Source organism: Taudactylus pleione, unplaced genomic scaffold (assembly GCF_031769625.1).
Source record: "Taudactylus pleione unplaced genomic scaffold, aTauple2 ptg000400l, whole genome shotgun sequence".
In the NCBI taxonomy this organism is placed as follows: Eukaryota; Metazoa; Chordata; class Amphibia; order Anura; family Myobatrachidae; genus Taudactylus; species Taudactylus pleione.
This window is the reverse complement of record NW_028284802.1, coordinates 5,801,009-5,814,274: the sequence shown is the minus strand read 5'-3', so window position 1 is coordinate 5,814,274 and position 13,266 is coordinate 5,801,009. Positions and strand designations below refer to the sequence as shown.

At 46.1% G+C, this 13,266-nt stretch overlaps 1 protein-coding gene across 4 annotated transcripts in view; it reads left to right on the top strand.

Annotated features, from left to right (window-relative positions):
• The first annotated feature begins 3,736 nt into the window (after nucleotides 1-3,736).
• The window catches only part of ATF6B (activating transcription factor 6 beta), a 33,920-nt gene continuing 24,390 nt past the window's right edge, over nucleotides 3,737-13,266 (top strand). For 3 of the 4 annotated variants that reach the window (XR_015869783.1, XM_088446683.1, XM_088446680.1), the window contains exons 1-6: nucleotides 3,826-3,925; nucleotides 4,986-5,073; nucleotides 10,858-10,943; nucleotides 11,026-11,101; nucleotides 12,029-12,111; nucleotides 12,542-12,674. Coding sequence is in view for 3 of the 4 variants with exons in the window: in XM_088446683.1 (XP_088302809.1) it covers nucleotides 4,998-5,073; nucleotides 10,858-10,943; nucleotides 11,026-11,101; nucleotides 12,029-12,111; nucleotides 12,542-12,674 (454 nt within the window). In the remaining variant the exon portion in view is untranslated. The other variant, XM_088446682.1, reaches the window with a different exon arrangement.

Sequence of the window (13,266 nt, the reverse complement as noted above, 5' to 3'; positions counted from 1 at the left end):
CTAGATAAATGAGAAGTAGAATCTGATTGGTTGCTATGGGCAACATCACTTCCTAAATAGAACTCCCATCTTAGTAAATTTACCGCTTGGTATATTTACCTCAGGGATGTGAGATATAAACAGACTGGCATGCTAAGTGATACACTGGATGCTTGCTAAATTATTTTGTGCAAATAAACAGCTTAATAATAAAAAAACAAATAATACTGTTTGTGAACACAAGACTGTTTTACAGTATATTAACTATTGACATTATGCATGCTTTCCTGCACTGGGTTTTCTCACAAGGGGTTTTATGTAGATTAAATGGAGGCAGGTGCAGAGTAGGGACAGAATATGATAGAGAAAAAAGAACTTAACACCTATATAACCCTATACCTGTGCCTCCCAATGCCTTGTTACAAGGGCTCTGCTTGACACGTATATTCACATTTAGGGACCTATGGTCCTGATTCAGATCCGTTTGCTAGGCTACCTTCGCACGTAGCCAGCCGATGTTTGCAATATGCGCATGTGTACAAGTGCGCGAACTAGTCCATGTGATCATGAAGCGTTCGCATCCTGTACACAGACGCCTCACTAGAATGTGTGACAGGACGAGCCGTTTGTGGCTGGTGACAGGGGGAGGTCGATGGAAACGGGGGGGTGTGGTGGTGCGAACGCAGGCGTGTCTGTGCGTCTTGGCTGAATTACACACTGCAGCACTCGCAGTGCTTGCGGTAGGGTATGGTCAGCCACAAGTGCTGCGTATGGGTCCGATGTTACCAATTGTTTCATGCACTTCCTGGAGATGACGTATGTTACTAAGGTGAAAGTGGGCGTCTTTTGATAGGCTTCCCGTGGCACGCCCACATCTGGCTAGCCAGCCCCTGTTACCTCCCAGAAACACCCACCAAAACGGCATCTCTCTGCGTCCGGGAGACATCGGGACGCATGCGCACTACTTCCTTATGCTAATGCAAGTATCTTTACGGATTCATGTGTATGGTGGCACCGCCCACTGCGTTTCCATATGCTTCAGCATCCGTCGTTATTCGTATCGGCACTTGCACCAGACCCATTCTGGGTGCAAAAGATCTGTCAGTAACGTATGTGTCTTCTCTGTACAACCTCCGCATACTAGCAAGGAATTCAGGATTCACTCCCACGAGACCTATCTTCCCCCTGCGTTTGCAAGATTACGCCCATTTCACAGACGGCTAGATCTGGGCACACACGGAGCGCACTGGCCACTTGTATCCTCCGTGTAGGTGTGTATGCATGGTGTGGTGCATGTACAGTCTGCAAATTATTGGGGGGTGCGTCCACTTTTGGACTTGTTCCAACTCAGGACCACTGATGGTAATGTTAGATGTTACAAGCTCATACATTTCAGTCCCCCATGAATGTAGGCAGTCCATTTTTCTGTGCATCAATTTTAGGTATTGATTATTTTACTTTGTATGGTACTATCTAATGATATGTTTATGGATTGATTTTATATACAGTCAATACATCATTTTGTGGATGCATGTGTTGTATGCATAGGGAGGAAACTGAGACCAGCTATTTATACTACAGAAGCAGGTAGCAGTATGTTATTACAATTTGGGTGTTTTCGTCCTTTTTTTTTTTTTTCATTCCAGCTGCTAGAGAAATCACAAATATTGAGCATTGATATATTGCTAGTTCTTGCTTACTATGACCCGGGTCATGCCTCACATCAGCGGATTGGCTGACTTCAGTAGCGCTTGGGATTGGCATCATCTCCAAGGGTACACTGTAACTCAGGAAGACCTGGGTCACGGAAGAACCGGTCTGGAGTGAAAGGGGTAAAACCCGGCTCCGATCTGTGCTCAGGAGACAGATTTTTGGTGGAAAAGGGGTATTATTTTTTAAAAATCTGCAGACCGCCCGTACACAGCGGCAGCTGCGGGGAGGGGGGTGGCCGGCTAGATGATGGCTGTTCAGCGTGTATGAACGACCATCATCTAAAGGTATATCTGCAGATCACTCAATCTGCAGATATATATTTCAGGTGTTCACCCACAGTCCATACGTGCACGCGCCCGGGGGGGTTCCGAGTACCTAGAAACACCCCCCCCCCCCCCCCCGGCTGCTGCGCCATGGCCGCACAGCTGGATGACTTCTTTTTTTTTTTGTATATAGAAGGAACATTACCAGGTTTTCATTCCAACCAGCCAGATTGGACAGATATCTGACAGATAATTGTATAGTGTATGCTCAGCATTAGGCTGGGTACACACGTAAAGATTTACTGTCCAACCATCCAACTAGTTGATTGGTTGGAATGAAAATCTGGTAAGGTATGGGAGTTACTGACAATCAGCAATTTGCTCCCAAACGCCGGAAAATGGACAAAAACTGTTGTTTGAACAAATTAGATCAGTGGTTCTCAAACTCAGGACCCCACACAGTTCACTTTTTCCAGGTCACCCAGCTGGTGCACAGGTGTATTCATTACTCACTGATATGTTTTAAAAGATCCACAGGTGCAGCTAATTATTTCACTAATAATTATGTGAGGAGACCTGCAAAACATGCACTGTTTGGGGGTCCTGAGGACTGAGTTTAAGAACCTGTGGTTTAGATCAAACATTTAACAAACTTGTCTGACGACCATTTTCATCTGTTTTCTGGCATTTAGGAGCAAATGCGTTATCAGATTTTCATTCCAACCAATCAACTAGTTGGCTGGTTGGACAGAAAATCTTTACGTGTGTACCCAGCTATATATGACATAAAGGGCTCGATCCAATTAGGATCATTTTCATTACCCATGGCGCGAGTAAGTGCGGTCCTTACGGTACCGCCAGACTTGAGACTTTTGTTTGCAGCCTCGTTAGGCTGAGAGCAAAAACGTGTGAGTCCTGTGTGAGATCAGGCCGCGAGGGGGGCGAATTGTGGCATACTTGTCAACCTTTTGGCCACCTCCCCTGGGAGGAGGCAGCCAGATTGGCACTGCATGGAGGTCTCAGCGGAGGAGGGTGGGACTCAGCCGAGGTGGGCAGGTCTGGGGGCGTTGCGACGCGATCACGTCATCATAGCTCCACCCCCTTGTTATACAATGCCGAGATTACTGACATTGTGGAGCAGGGGGCAGAGCCATGATGACACCATTCTACTAGAATTGCGTTGGCGGCCGGATGGCCGAAACCCCTGGGAGCAGCGCCCAATTTCCAGGAGCCTCCCGGCCATTCCGGGAGGGTAGGAAAGTATGAACTGCCGTGAAACGGCAACTCTCCACCTCCGCCGCACCTAATTGGATTGAGCACAAATAACCAAGCTCAGTAAATTCCTATGGGAATTGTGGTGCTTGAAATGGTCTTAAAATGTTGGCAACCTTGCATTATGTTAGTAATGTGCCTTCTGTCATTGTGCTACCCATTCCTGCATGGACAGAAACCCAGATACTGGTAGAGTCTGCTGGGACTTGTAGTGCACCAACAGATGGAGAGCCCTAGTACTCCTAATTCATCTTAATCACCACAGAGTGGATGGCTGTGAAAGGTCTTTGGAACTACATTTCCCTTCAGCCACTGCTGCTGTAATACTACGCATGCGCAAAACCCCAATGCATTATGGTACACCTGTCAAATGATGACTGTACTTTACTGAGCAATCGGGTGCCATGGAGAGGATTTACCCGCCCTGCCATTGGTCTGCTCGTAGCCGGCCATTAAATGGTTAGGTATCCTGTAAATCAAGTTTGAGAAGGCTGTTGATTGGCTGGCTCTTGTTTACTAGCCCCCCGACACCAATAACCGGCGGATGTTGTGGGGGCGGGATATCGATCGCCGCCTCTGATTAGGTGAGCCCTGACGGCCGTGGGCTGTGATTGGCTGAGATATTCTCACAGACCCTTGTTTTTCCGGACGGGGCCCGCAGCCTCTTCCTGACACCGGCGGACGCGGAACTCCCTCCGGTGATGTAACGGGTCCTCTCCCCCCAACCCCCCCCCCCCCCCGAATCTCTATAGCTAGCTCTCCGTTTACGTCATTTATACGGACTTCTGCGACATTACTTAACATAACAACGTAACACACTGACATATGGAAATGACGTCATGGTGTAGAAGCCCGGTCACAGCCCTGATAGCGCCCGGTCTGATGGCCGGTGCATCCCCGTCACAGTGCCCGGCCTCTCTCGGCCATACCTGCAACGCCTGGCACCTGTGGTGATGCTAACTGCCCCACCTTGTCCATAGGGAGTGTCCTCCTTCTGGAGCCCAAATTGGTTCCTAGGCCAAAATACTATGTGTGTGTGTGTGTGTGTGTGTGTATATATGTGTATATATATATATATATATACAGTCACACACACACACAGTGGCCTATCTGTATTAGGTGTACGGGCCCCTGAATCAAGGGGGGCCCACTGCGCTCACCCTGCACCCATTGACTACACTTGCCTTTCGCCCAGCGTTGCGGATATCACTGGTACCGGAGCCATTTTTCTAGAGATGGATACATGCACAGTAAAGGAGTTGCTGGGAAAAATGGCGAGGACGCCATTTCCCCATAGATGTGCGCATACACAGTGCCAGAGTCTATCCAGTGCATGTGCAAGGGGCAGGCGGCACGCAGACTGCATACGGGTCCCCTACGCTGATAAAAGCCCTTGTATACACACGTACGTACATATATATGTAGGGCGAGAAAGAGCGAAAACAATTAGCTGAAAGATGAAGGCGCACAATCCTGGGTTTATTGTCCTTTATATAAAAAGTGGCAACATTATTGTACAGCGCCGTACATTGTGGGGTTTGTAATACAAATAAATATCGTACAACGACATGAGACGGTAAATACGGACCTGCCCTAATGAGCTTACACTCTTAAGAGGTGGTGGAACACATGGTACATAAGGTAGCAGAATAGTGCTTGCACCCGTTTTGTTTTTACCCTGATGCTTCAAATCTTTTCCACATTACTCTCGATCGCATCATCCTTCCCCCATCCTCATCCTATGTCTTCCATCTACAGGTGACCAACACTATGGCCACCGAACTCCTGCTCAATGACCTGGACACCAAGTTCTGTGCAGACAACCTGCTGACCAGCGAGGACTGGGGTACAGGTTACATTTTTAATACATATATTTTATATACAGGAACAGCTACCTGGCCTATCTCATTTAGGAGAGGTTTATGTTATCAGTGTATTTATTAAGCCACTTCTATTTCTGCCAGAAAGTCTAGTGGACAAATACCTCCCAGGTGAGGCCAGAAGTTCTGTATATTTTTTTTAGTATACCAGAGTGTTGTTGTCGCTAATGTAGCAATGTATATTATCCATGTCTTTGTCCTGCATTGTATTGTATTGTATTATACTGTAAGTCTTTGGTCACCTATTTGTTTATATCCATTGTAAGGCGCTGGGGAACACTAGTGGCGCCATATGTTTCTATAGAACTGAGGATCACATAGGCTTGAGGTTACCAAAAGGTAAAAAAGGGCAGACTCGATGGGCCAAGTGGTTCTTATCTGCCGTCAAATTCTGTGTATCTATATAAATAAATTATAAAAATAATAATAATAATACCTGGGCTAACCACTGAGGTCACTGTACATACTGGTCATGCCTTCATCTCTACCTGGGCTGGCCACTGAGGTCACTGTACATACTGGTCATGCCTTCATCTCCACCTGGGCTGACCACTGAGGTCACTGTACATACTGGTCATGCCTTCATCTCCACCTGGGCTGACCACTGAGGTCACTGTACATACTGTTCATGCCTTCATCTCTACCTAAGCTGGCCACTGAGGTCACTGTACATACTGGTCATGCTTTCATCTATACAAGGGCTAACCACTGAGGTCACTGTACGTACTGGTCATGCCTTCATCTCTACCTGGGCTGACCGCTGAGGTCACTGTACATACTGGTCATGCCTTCATCTCTACCTGGGCTTGCCGCTGAGGTCACTGTACATACTGGTCATGCCTTCATCTCTACCTAAGCTGGCCGCTGAGGTCACCCTATGTACTGGTCATGCCTTCATCTCTACCTAAGCTGGCCACTGAGGTCACTGTACATACTGTTCATGCCTTCATTTCTACCTGGGCTGGCCACTGAGGGCACTGTACGTACTGGTCATGCCTTCATCTCTACCTAAGCTGGCCACTGAGGTCACTGTACATACTGGTCATGCTTTCATCTATACAAGGGCTAACCACTGAGGTCACTGTACGTACTGGTCATGCCTTCATCTCTACCTGGGCTGGCCATTGAGGTCACTGTACGTACTGGTCATGCCTTCATCTCTACCTGGGCTGACCGCTGAGGTCACTGTACATACTGGTCATGCCTTCATCTCTACCTGGGCTTGCCGCTGAGGTCACTGTACATACTGGTCATGCCTTCATCTCTACCTAAGCTGGCCGCTGAGGTCACCCTATGTACTGGTCATGCCTTCATCTCTACCTAAGCTGGCCGCTGAGGTCACTGTACGTACTGGTCATGCCTTCATCTCCACCTGGGCTGACCACTGAGGTCCGGGTTGAGGACAACTGTAAATGTTATGGGCACTAGGTCAGCAATATTCAGTCAGCAGATGTGTGATTGCGCACTTTACAGCTTATTACAGTACCCCAATATCACAGATAATTCTGCTCACCTTTATGGGATGCAAAGAGGGATCTGCAATGCTAGTGGCAGCAAGGTACAAAGTTTCTCAAACAGTGAAGTGGCGACGTCAAAGCTCACTGTCCATACTGGTATATACTGTTTGTGTGTGTATATATACACACGCACGCATGCTTCACGTCATGCTTTACAGCATGTTCAGGCAAACCAGGACACTTAAAAGGTTAAATAAAAATGCAGCACATTGTATTGCTGTCATAGACATGTGAGCACCACATAACTGACTTTCAGTTACATATGATTAATACAACAGGCCAATATGTAAAGTAATAAAACATGTCATAGCTAGGGGTGTGCACCGGCCACTTTTCGTGTTTTGGATCTGGATCTTTCTTCGTGTTTTGGATCTGGATTGGTTTTGCCAAAACCACCCTTCCGTGTTTTGGGTTCTGGGTTTTGTGTTTTGGATCTGTATTTTTTTGAAAAAAAGCATAAAAACAGCTAAAATCACAGAATTTGTGGGTTTTTCTGCTCCTATGCTATTATTAACCTCAATAACCTTAATTTCCACTCATTTCCAGTCTATTCTGAACACCTCACACCTCACAATAGTGTTTTTATGTCCAAAAGGTTGCACCGAGGTAGCTGGATGACTATGCTAAGAGATACGAGTGGGCGGCACAAACACGTGGTCCATCTAGGAGTGGCACTGCAGTGGCAGACAGGATGGCAGTTTGAAAAACTAGGCCCCAAACTATACATAATGCAAAGAAAAAAAAGAGGTGCAAGATGGAATTGTCCTTGGGCCCTCCCACCCACCCTTATGTTGTGTAAACAGGACATGCACACTTTAACAAACCAAACATTTCAGCGCCAGGGTCTGCCACACGACTGTGCCTGAACTGATTGGTTCGTTTGGGCCCCCACAAAACAAGCTGGCAATTAATCTGTCCCTGCACAAACTGGCTCTACGGAGGCAAGATGTCGTCCTCATCCTCCTCATCCACCGATTCCTCACCCTCTTCAGTGTTGTGTACATCCTCATCCTCACAGAGTATTAATTCGTCCCTGCTGGAATCCACAACCACAGGTCCCTCTGTACGTTCTGGAGGCTGGTCTCCCTGGAAGAGTTGATAATTCATTTTATGAACATCATCTTCTCCACATTTTGTGGAAGCAACCTCCTACGCCTTTCGCTGACAAGGTTCCCGGCTGCACTAAACACTCTTTCGGAGTACACACTGGAGGGGGGGCAACTCAGATAAAATAGAGCCAGTTTGTACAGGGACCTCCAAATTGCTTCTTTTTCCTGCCAGTACAGGTACGGACTGTCTGACATGCCTACTTGGATGCTGTCACCGATGTAATCCTTTAACAGACAGACGCACGCTTGTCGCTGCTGCTTTGAGGTTGCAAGTGCGGCTACAGCCCACACAATTCACAAAGACAGAAAAAAGAAGAAGAATATTTTTATTGTTTGTGTAGCACACTTTGAGGGTGTCACCACCCTTTAACAGACAGACGCACGCTTGTCGCTGCTGCTTTGAGGATGCAAGTGCGGCTACAGCCCACACAATTCACAAAGACAGAAAAAAAAAGAAGAATATTTTTATTGTTTGTGGAGCGCACTTTGAGGGTGTCACCACCCTTTAACAGACAGACGCACGCTTGTCGCTGCTGCTTTGAGGACAGTATCATATGCAGTGACAGTAGACTTGTCAGAAATTGTTGGCACGTCCTTCGTCCGGACCAGATGTCCAAACCAGCCCTTGACTTATGACACAGGCGCATGCTTGGCGCTGCTACTATGTTGGTGCACGTGCGGCTACATCGCACACAAGTCACAAACACATTAAAAAAATAGTTTTTTATTTTTTGGAGCACTTTGAGGGTTACACCACCCTTTAACAGACAGACGCACGCTTGTCGCTGCTGCTTTGAGGATGCAGGTGGAATCTAGACGGGATTTGGAACCGGGGACACACTACCTCCATCAATTGTCTAAATCCCACTGCACTAATGGCGGATACCGGACGCACGTCTAACACCAACATAGCAGTCAAGGCCTCAGTTATACGTTTTGCTTCAGGATGACTGCTGTCGTACTTCATCCTCATCGCTAGGGACTGTTGGAGGGTCAATTGTTTAGTAAAAGTAGTGATGTTCCTACTTCCTCTCTGGGATGATGAACAACTCCCAGCAGCAGCAACAGCACTAGGAGGAAGTGGTTCTTGATCTTTCCCTATTTTATTTTTATTGGAGAAAGTTTGGTCCTCCATTTATGTTATATTGATATATACGTGCGGCTAAAGCGCACACAAACACAGAAAATATTTTTTTATTTTTGCTGGAGAGTAGTGCACTTTGTGGGTTACACCACCCTTTAAGAAATGAGCCAGCCGGCTCTTTACTTATGGGACACAGGCGCACGCTTGGCGCTGCTCCTTTGTTGATGCACGTGCAGCCACAGTGCACACAAGTCACAAACACAGAAAAAATATTTTGTTATTTGGTTTGGAGTGTACTTTGGGGGTTACAGCACCCTTTAACGGTCAAGCCAGCCGGCCCTTTACTTATGACACAGGCGCACGCTTGGCACTACTTTGTTGATGCACGTGCGGCTATTGCGCACACAATTCACAAACACAGAAAAAATATTTTGTTATTTGGTTTGGAGTGTACTTTGGGGGTTACATCACCCTTTAACGGTCAAGCCAGCCGGCCCTTTACTTATGACACAGGCGCACGCTTGGCACTACTTTGTTGATGCACGTGCGGCTACTGCGCACACAATTCACAAACACAGAAAATAATTTTTTTTTTGGTTTGGACTGGAGTGTACTTTGGGGGTTATAGCACCCTTTAATGGTCAAGCCAGCCGACCCTTTACTTATGACACAGGCGCACGCTTGGCACTACTTTGTTGATGCACGTGCGGCTACTGTGCACACAATTCACAAACACAGAAAATATATATTTTTTTGGTTTGGACTGGAGTGTACTTTGGGGGTTACAGCACCCTTTAACGGTCAAGCCAGCCGGCCCTTTACTTATGACACAGGCGCACGCTTGGCACTACTTTGTTGATGCACGTGCGGCTACTGCGCACACAATTCACAAACACAGAAAATAATTTTTTTTTTGGTTTGGACTGGAGTGTACTTTGGGGGTTACAGCACCCTTTAACGGTCAAGCCAGCCGGCCCTTTACTTATGACACAGGCGCACGCTTGGCACTACTTTGTTGATGCACGTGCGGCTACTGCGCACACAATTCACAAACACAGAAAATATATTATTTTTTTAGCTCTTGGGGGGAGCACCCCTGATGGACAGAGCACCCCCTGGACAACACTACAGCACCCCTTTAGGACTGGGACACTGCACAGGACTTTGGAGTGGACACAGCCCCTATGGAGAACTGACTGCACAACACAGTCCAGCCAGCCCCTATGGACTTTGAAGTAGTGGACACAGCCCCTATTAACAACAGCAGCACAGCACAACACAGCCAGCCCCTATGGACTTTGAAGTAGTGGACAACAGCAGCACTACACTACACTACACTACACAGCCCTAACTCCCACCCTCCCTCTTCACTGTCCACAGCCGAGTGAGAAAATGGCGCCGACGCGGGTACCTTATATAGGATCCAAAACCCGCGAGACTCGGAAGGCGGGATGATGACGTTTTGCCTCGATTTCAGATCCGAGTCAGGCGGGAAAAGTCGAGCCTGACTCGGATCGGGGGGGCTCGGGGGGGTTCGGATTTCAGAAATCCGAACCCGCTCACCCCTAGCCATAACTGTGATTTAGTTTAATTTACATTATATTAGATGTACACCATTTGGGAGTGGTGATACATTGCTGCCCAAGAAGATCTGGGTGCAAATTCCTGGGTGCCCTGACTTTTATACTGTGTGGTATGTACGGAAATAGTGCTCTCGCTTATATAGATGTAACAGATTTGCATGTCATAAGATCTACATTGTAAAGGCTTACATTCCTGTGAGTACATGTATTGCTGATGTATGCGGAAATGAAGGCATTGCAAAGCACTGTTCATGCACATTCCATGGGTCAATTCAATTAGGTGCAAATTACTCGCAGCCGCAACCCGCACTTACAGTATGTCTATAGGACTGTGTACAAACATCCATGAGTCCAGGGCAAGATTGGGCCGAATTGAATTGACCCCTAAGAGTGTCACTTGTGTATTTGTGATCACTATGGTGGATATGTGATAATAATATATCCTGATATTTCTCAGACACAGGCCTGTATGGCTACGCAGAGGTGGCAGATGACTATGGGGAGCTTTTTCAATCCAGTTTCAGTTCTTACCCTCTGCATTTGGTAAGTGACATATTGTAAGTTTCTCTCTCAGCCTTCTTTCCCTCACATCTCTGCCTATCTGACATCTCCCCTATCCACACAGTATGACAGCCAGATGGACGTGGAGTCTTGTTCCGTGTCCTCGTCTTTGGATGAAATCCACGGTATGAACTTGTCAGGTGTGTATATATCACGTAACTCCACTCAGAAATGGAGCAATCATGGAGGAATATGATTGGTTATTGTGGTTAGTGAATGTTAGTAATTGAAGAACATATTGTAACGTTAACAATAAAGTACATAATGTGTTTATTTGCAAGTCAGATGTAAAGTTTCAGTTTTAAAATAATACTGTTGTCAGTACTTCTTATTTATCATGCTAAGTCCCCCCTGGAGTGTGTGATTGGTCAGACAGATTTGTTACTAGGTTTGTCCACCCTATGGATGTGTATTACATCTATCCTTATGGTGCATTATACGACTTAGACGCTTTGCCACAGGTGGCGATTACTGTGGTTGAGTACCTAATCCTGAATTTTGCGTATTAGTCGCATACAAATTTGATTTTCGTGTACTAAGTACTTTACTTAGGATTAGTATATTTGTTGCAAAGTAATTGATATAAAGTCGCAGATTAAGCGTGGCGATGTGTGGAGTGAGTCACTGGTATCTGGCCTGCCTTTTTACCCAGATTGCCTTACTTTTTCCTGAGGTTTGCATCTTAATTCTCTCATAATATGCTAAGTGTTTAGGATTAGTATTTTTGTAGCAAAAGAATTGCTAGAAAGTACAATAAGATGCATATTTTAATAGAAAGTGGCAAGGCGTGACTAAATCGCAAAGCCCATGGCGCACCAAATATCTCTGTTTCACGTAAGTATTGTATCAGTGTCGGCTTGTGAGGAAATCATTTATAGAACCCAAGTTTCTCACCCGCCACCTGTCTGACTGCTTTCACAGACCGTTAACGCTTCCAAAGAGCCTTCAAAATGTCTGAGGATAATCTCAATTCTGTCTACCACATGGCATAAATTAAATGATGAGGATGCCATATATTTTGTGGCACACATTTTAACATTATGCATACAAATATTGTGTCTTTTTAGACCTGTTAGTAAAGACAGAGCCAGCATCCCCCTACTCGTCCTCATCCTGTGACTCCTCCTCATCCTGTGATGGCCTCTACACAGTAAGTAAAGCCATACTAGGACCATGATTGGCATTGTAGCTTGCTTCCCACCCCATCTTGGCTGGTAGGCTGCTCGGCCTTCTCAGCTTTTCCTAAGTGTGCACTTACAACCCTCTAATGGTTCATGTTTCTCCACCAACCTAACAAGTCATCTGCCCCATGGCTTGCTATGCCAGTACATGGCTAGTGACAACTTCTTTGGTAGGACTTCCCATCACTTGCTTGGTATTTCCCTCTCAGACCATCTTTAATGGTGACCCATTCACCCGCTACCACCTGTCTGATGTCCACGATCTTCAACCTGCCTAGTTCATGACAATCCATCTTACCTTCTGTCCACAATCTAGTACTCTCCAGATGCCATTTATATATCATTGTGAACTGCGTCTCTGCCTTTAATACCCATGTGTTTCCATGTTTGCATGCACAGCCATCTCCAGGAGAGATGGGCACTTCAGTGAAGATTGAGCTGCCACCATCTCCCCAGTGTCCAAGCCTGGAGCCACCACCTACCCCTTGCAGTGCTCTACAGATAACACTCCTCCCAGTGTCAGCAACACCTGGTAAGTATAAGGGGTTCTTGTGTTGCTCTGTGATTTTCTCTAAACTATCTAATTGTAGGTCTTAGTACTGTTAGCATATGGCGCCTTGTACAGGTTTTTACAATAATTGTTCTTCATTATCAAAATTAAATTAACACTATGGCGAAAAATCCGGATCCAAAATACTTTTTCGCCGATGACGTCATTTTCACCTGTTTTGCTTTTACCCCGTATTCAATTTGAAATACTTTCCGCCTAGGTGGAAAGTCAATGCAATGTACTAGGCAAAAAAGTTTCGCCTATGAATAGCGGCGGAAAAAAGTGCAGAATTGGGGTTTTGGGGTGCAACGTTGCGGAACCCCCGTGCAGCCTTCAGACAGTCCCCCAAAGGTCATCGTTATCGTTCAATCGTTGAAAAAATCGTTCAGTTTCTGAGTTATAAAGATGAACGATTATCGTTCATGCGCGTTCCCGTTTGTAGTTCAGTCTGACCGACCAACTGAACGATTTTCATTAAGGGAAGTTACTAAAATCGATTGTAGTTAAAAAAATCGTTCATTACACTTAAAAAAATCTGACAGAAAATCGTTCAGAAAATCGTTGGTAGCAAAAT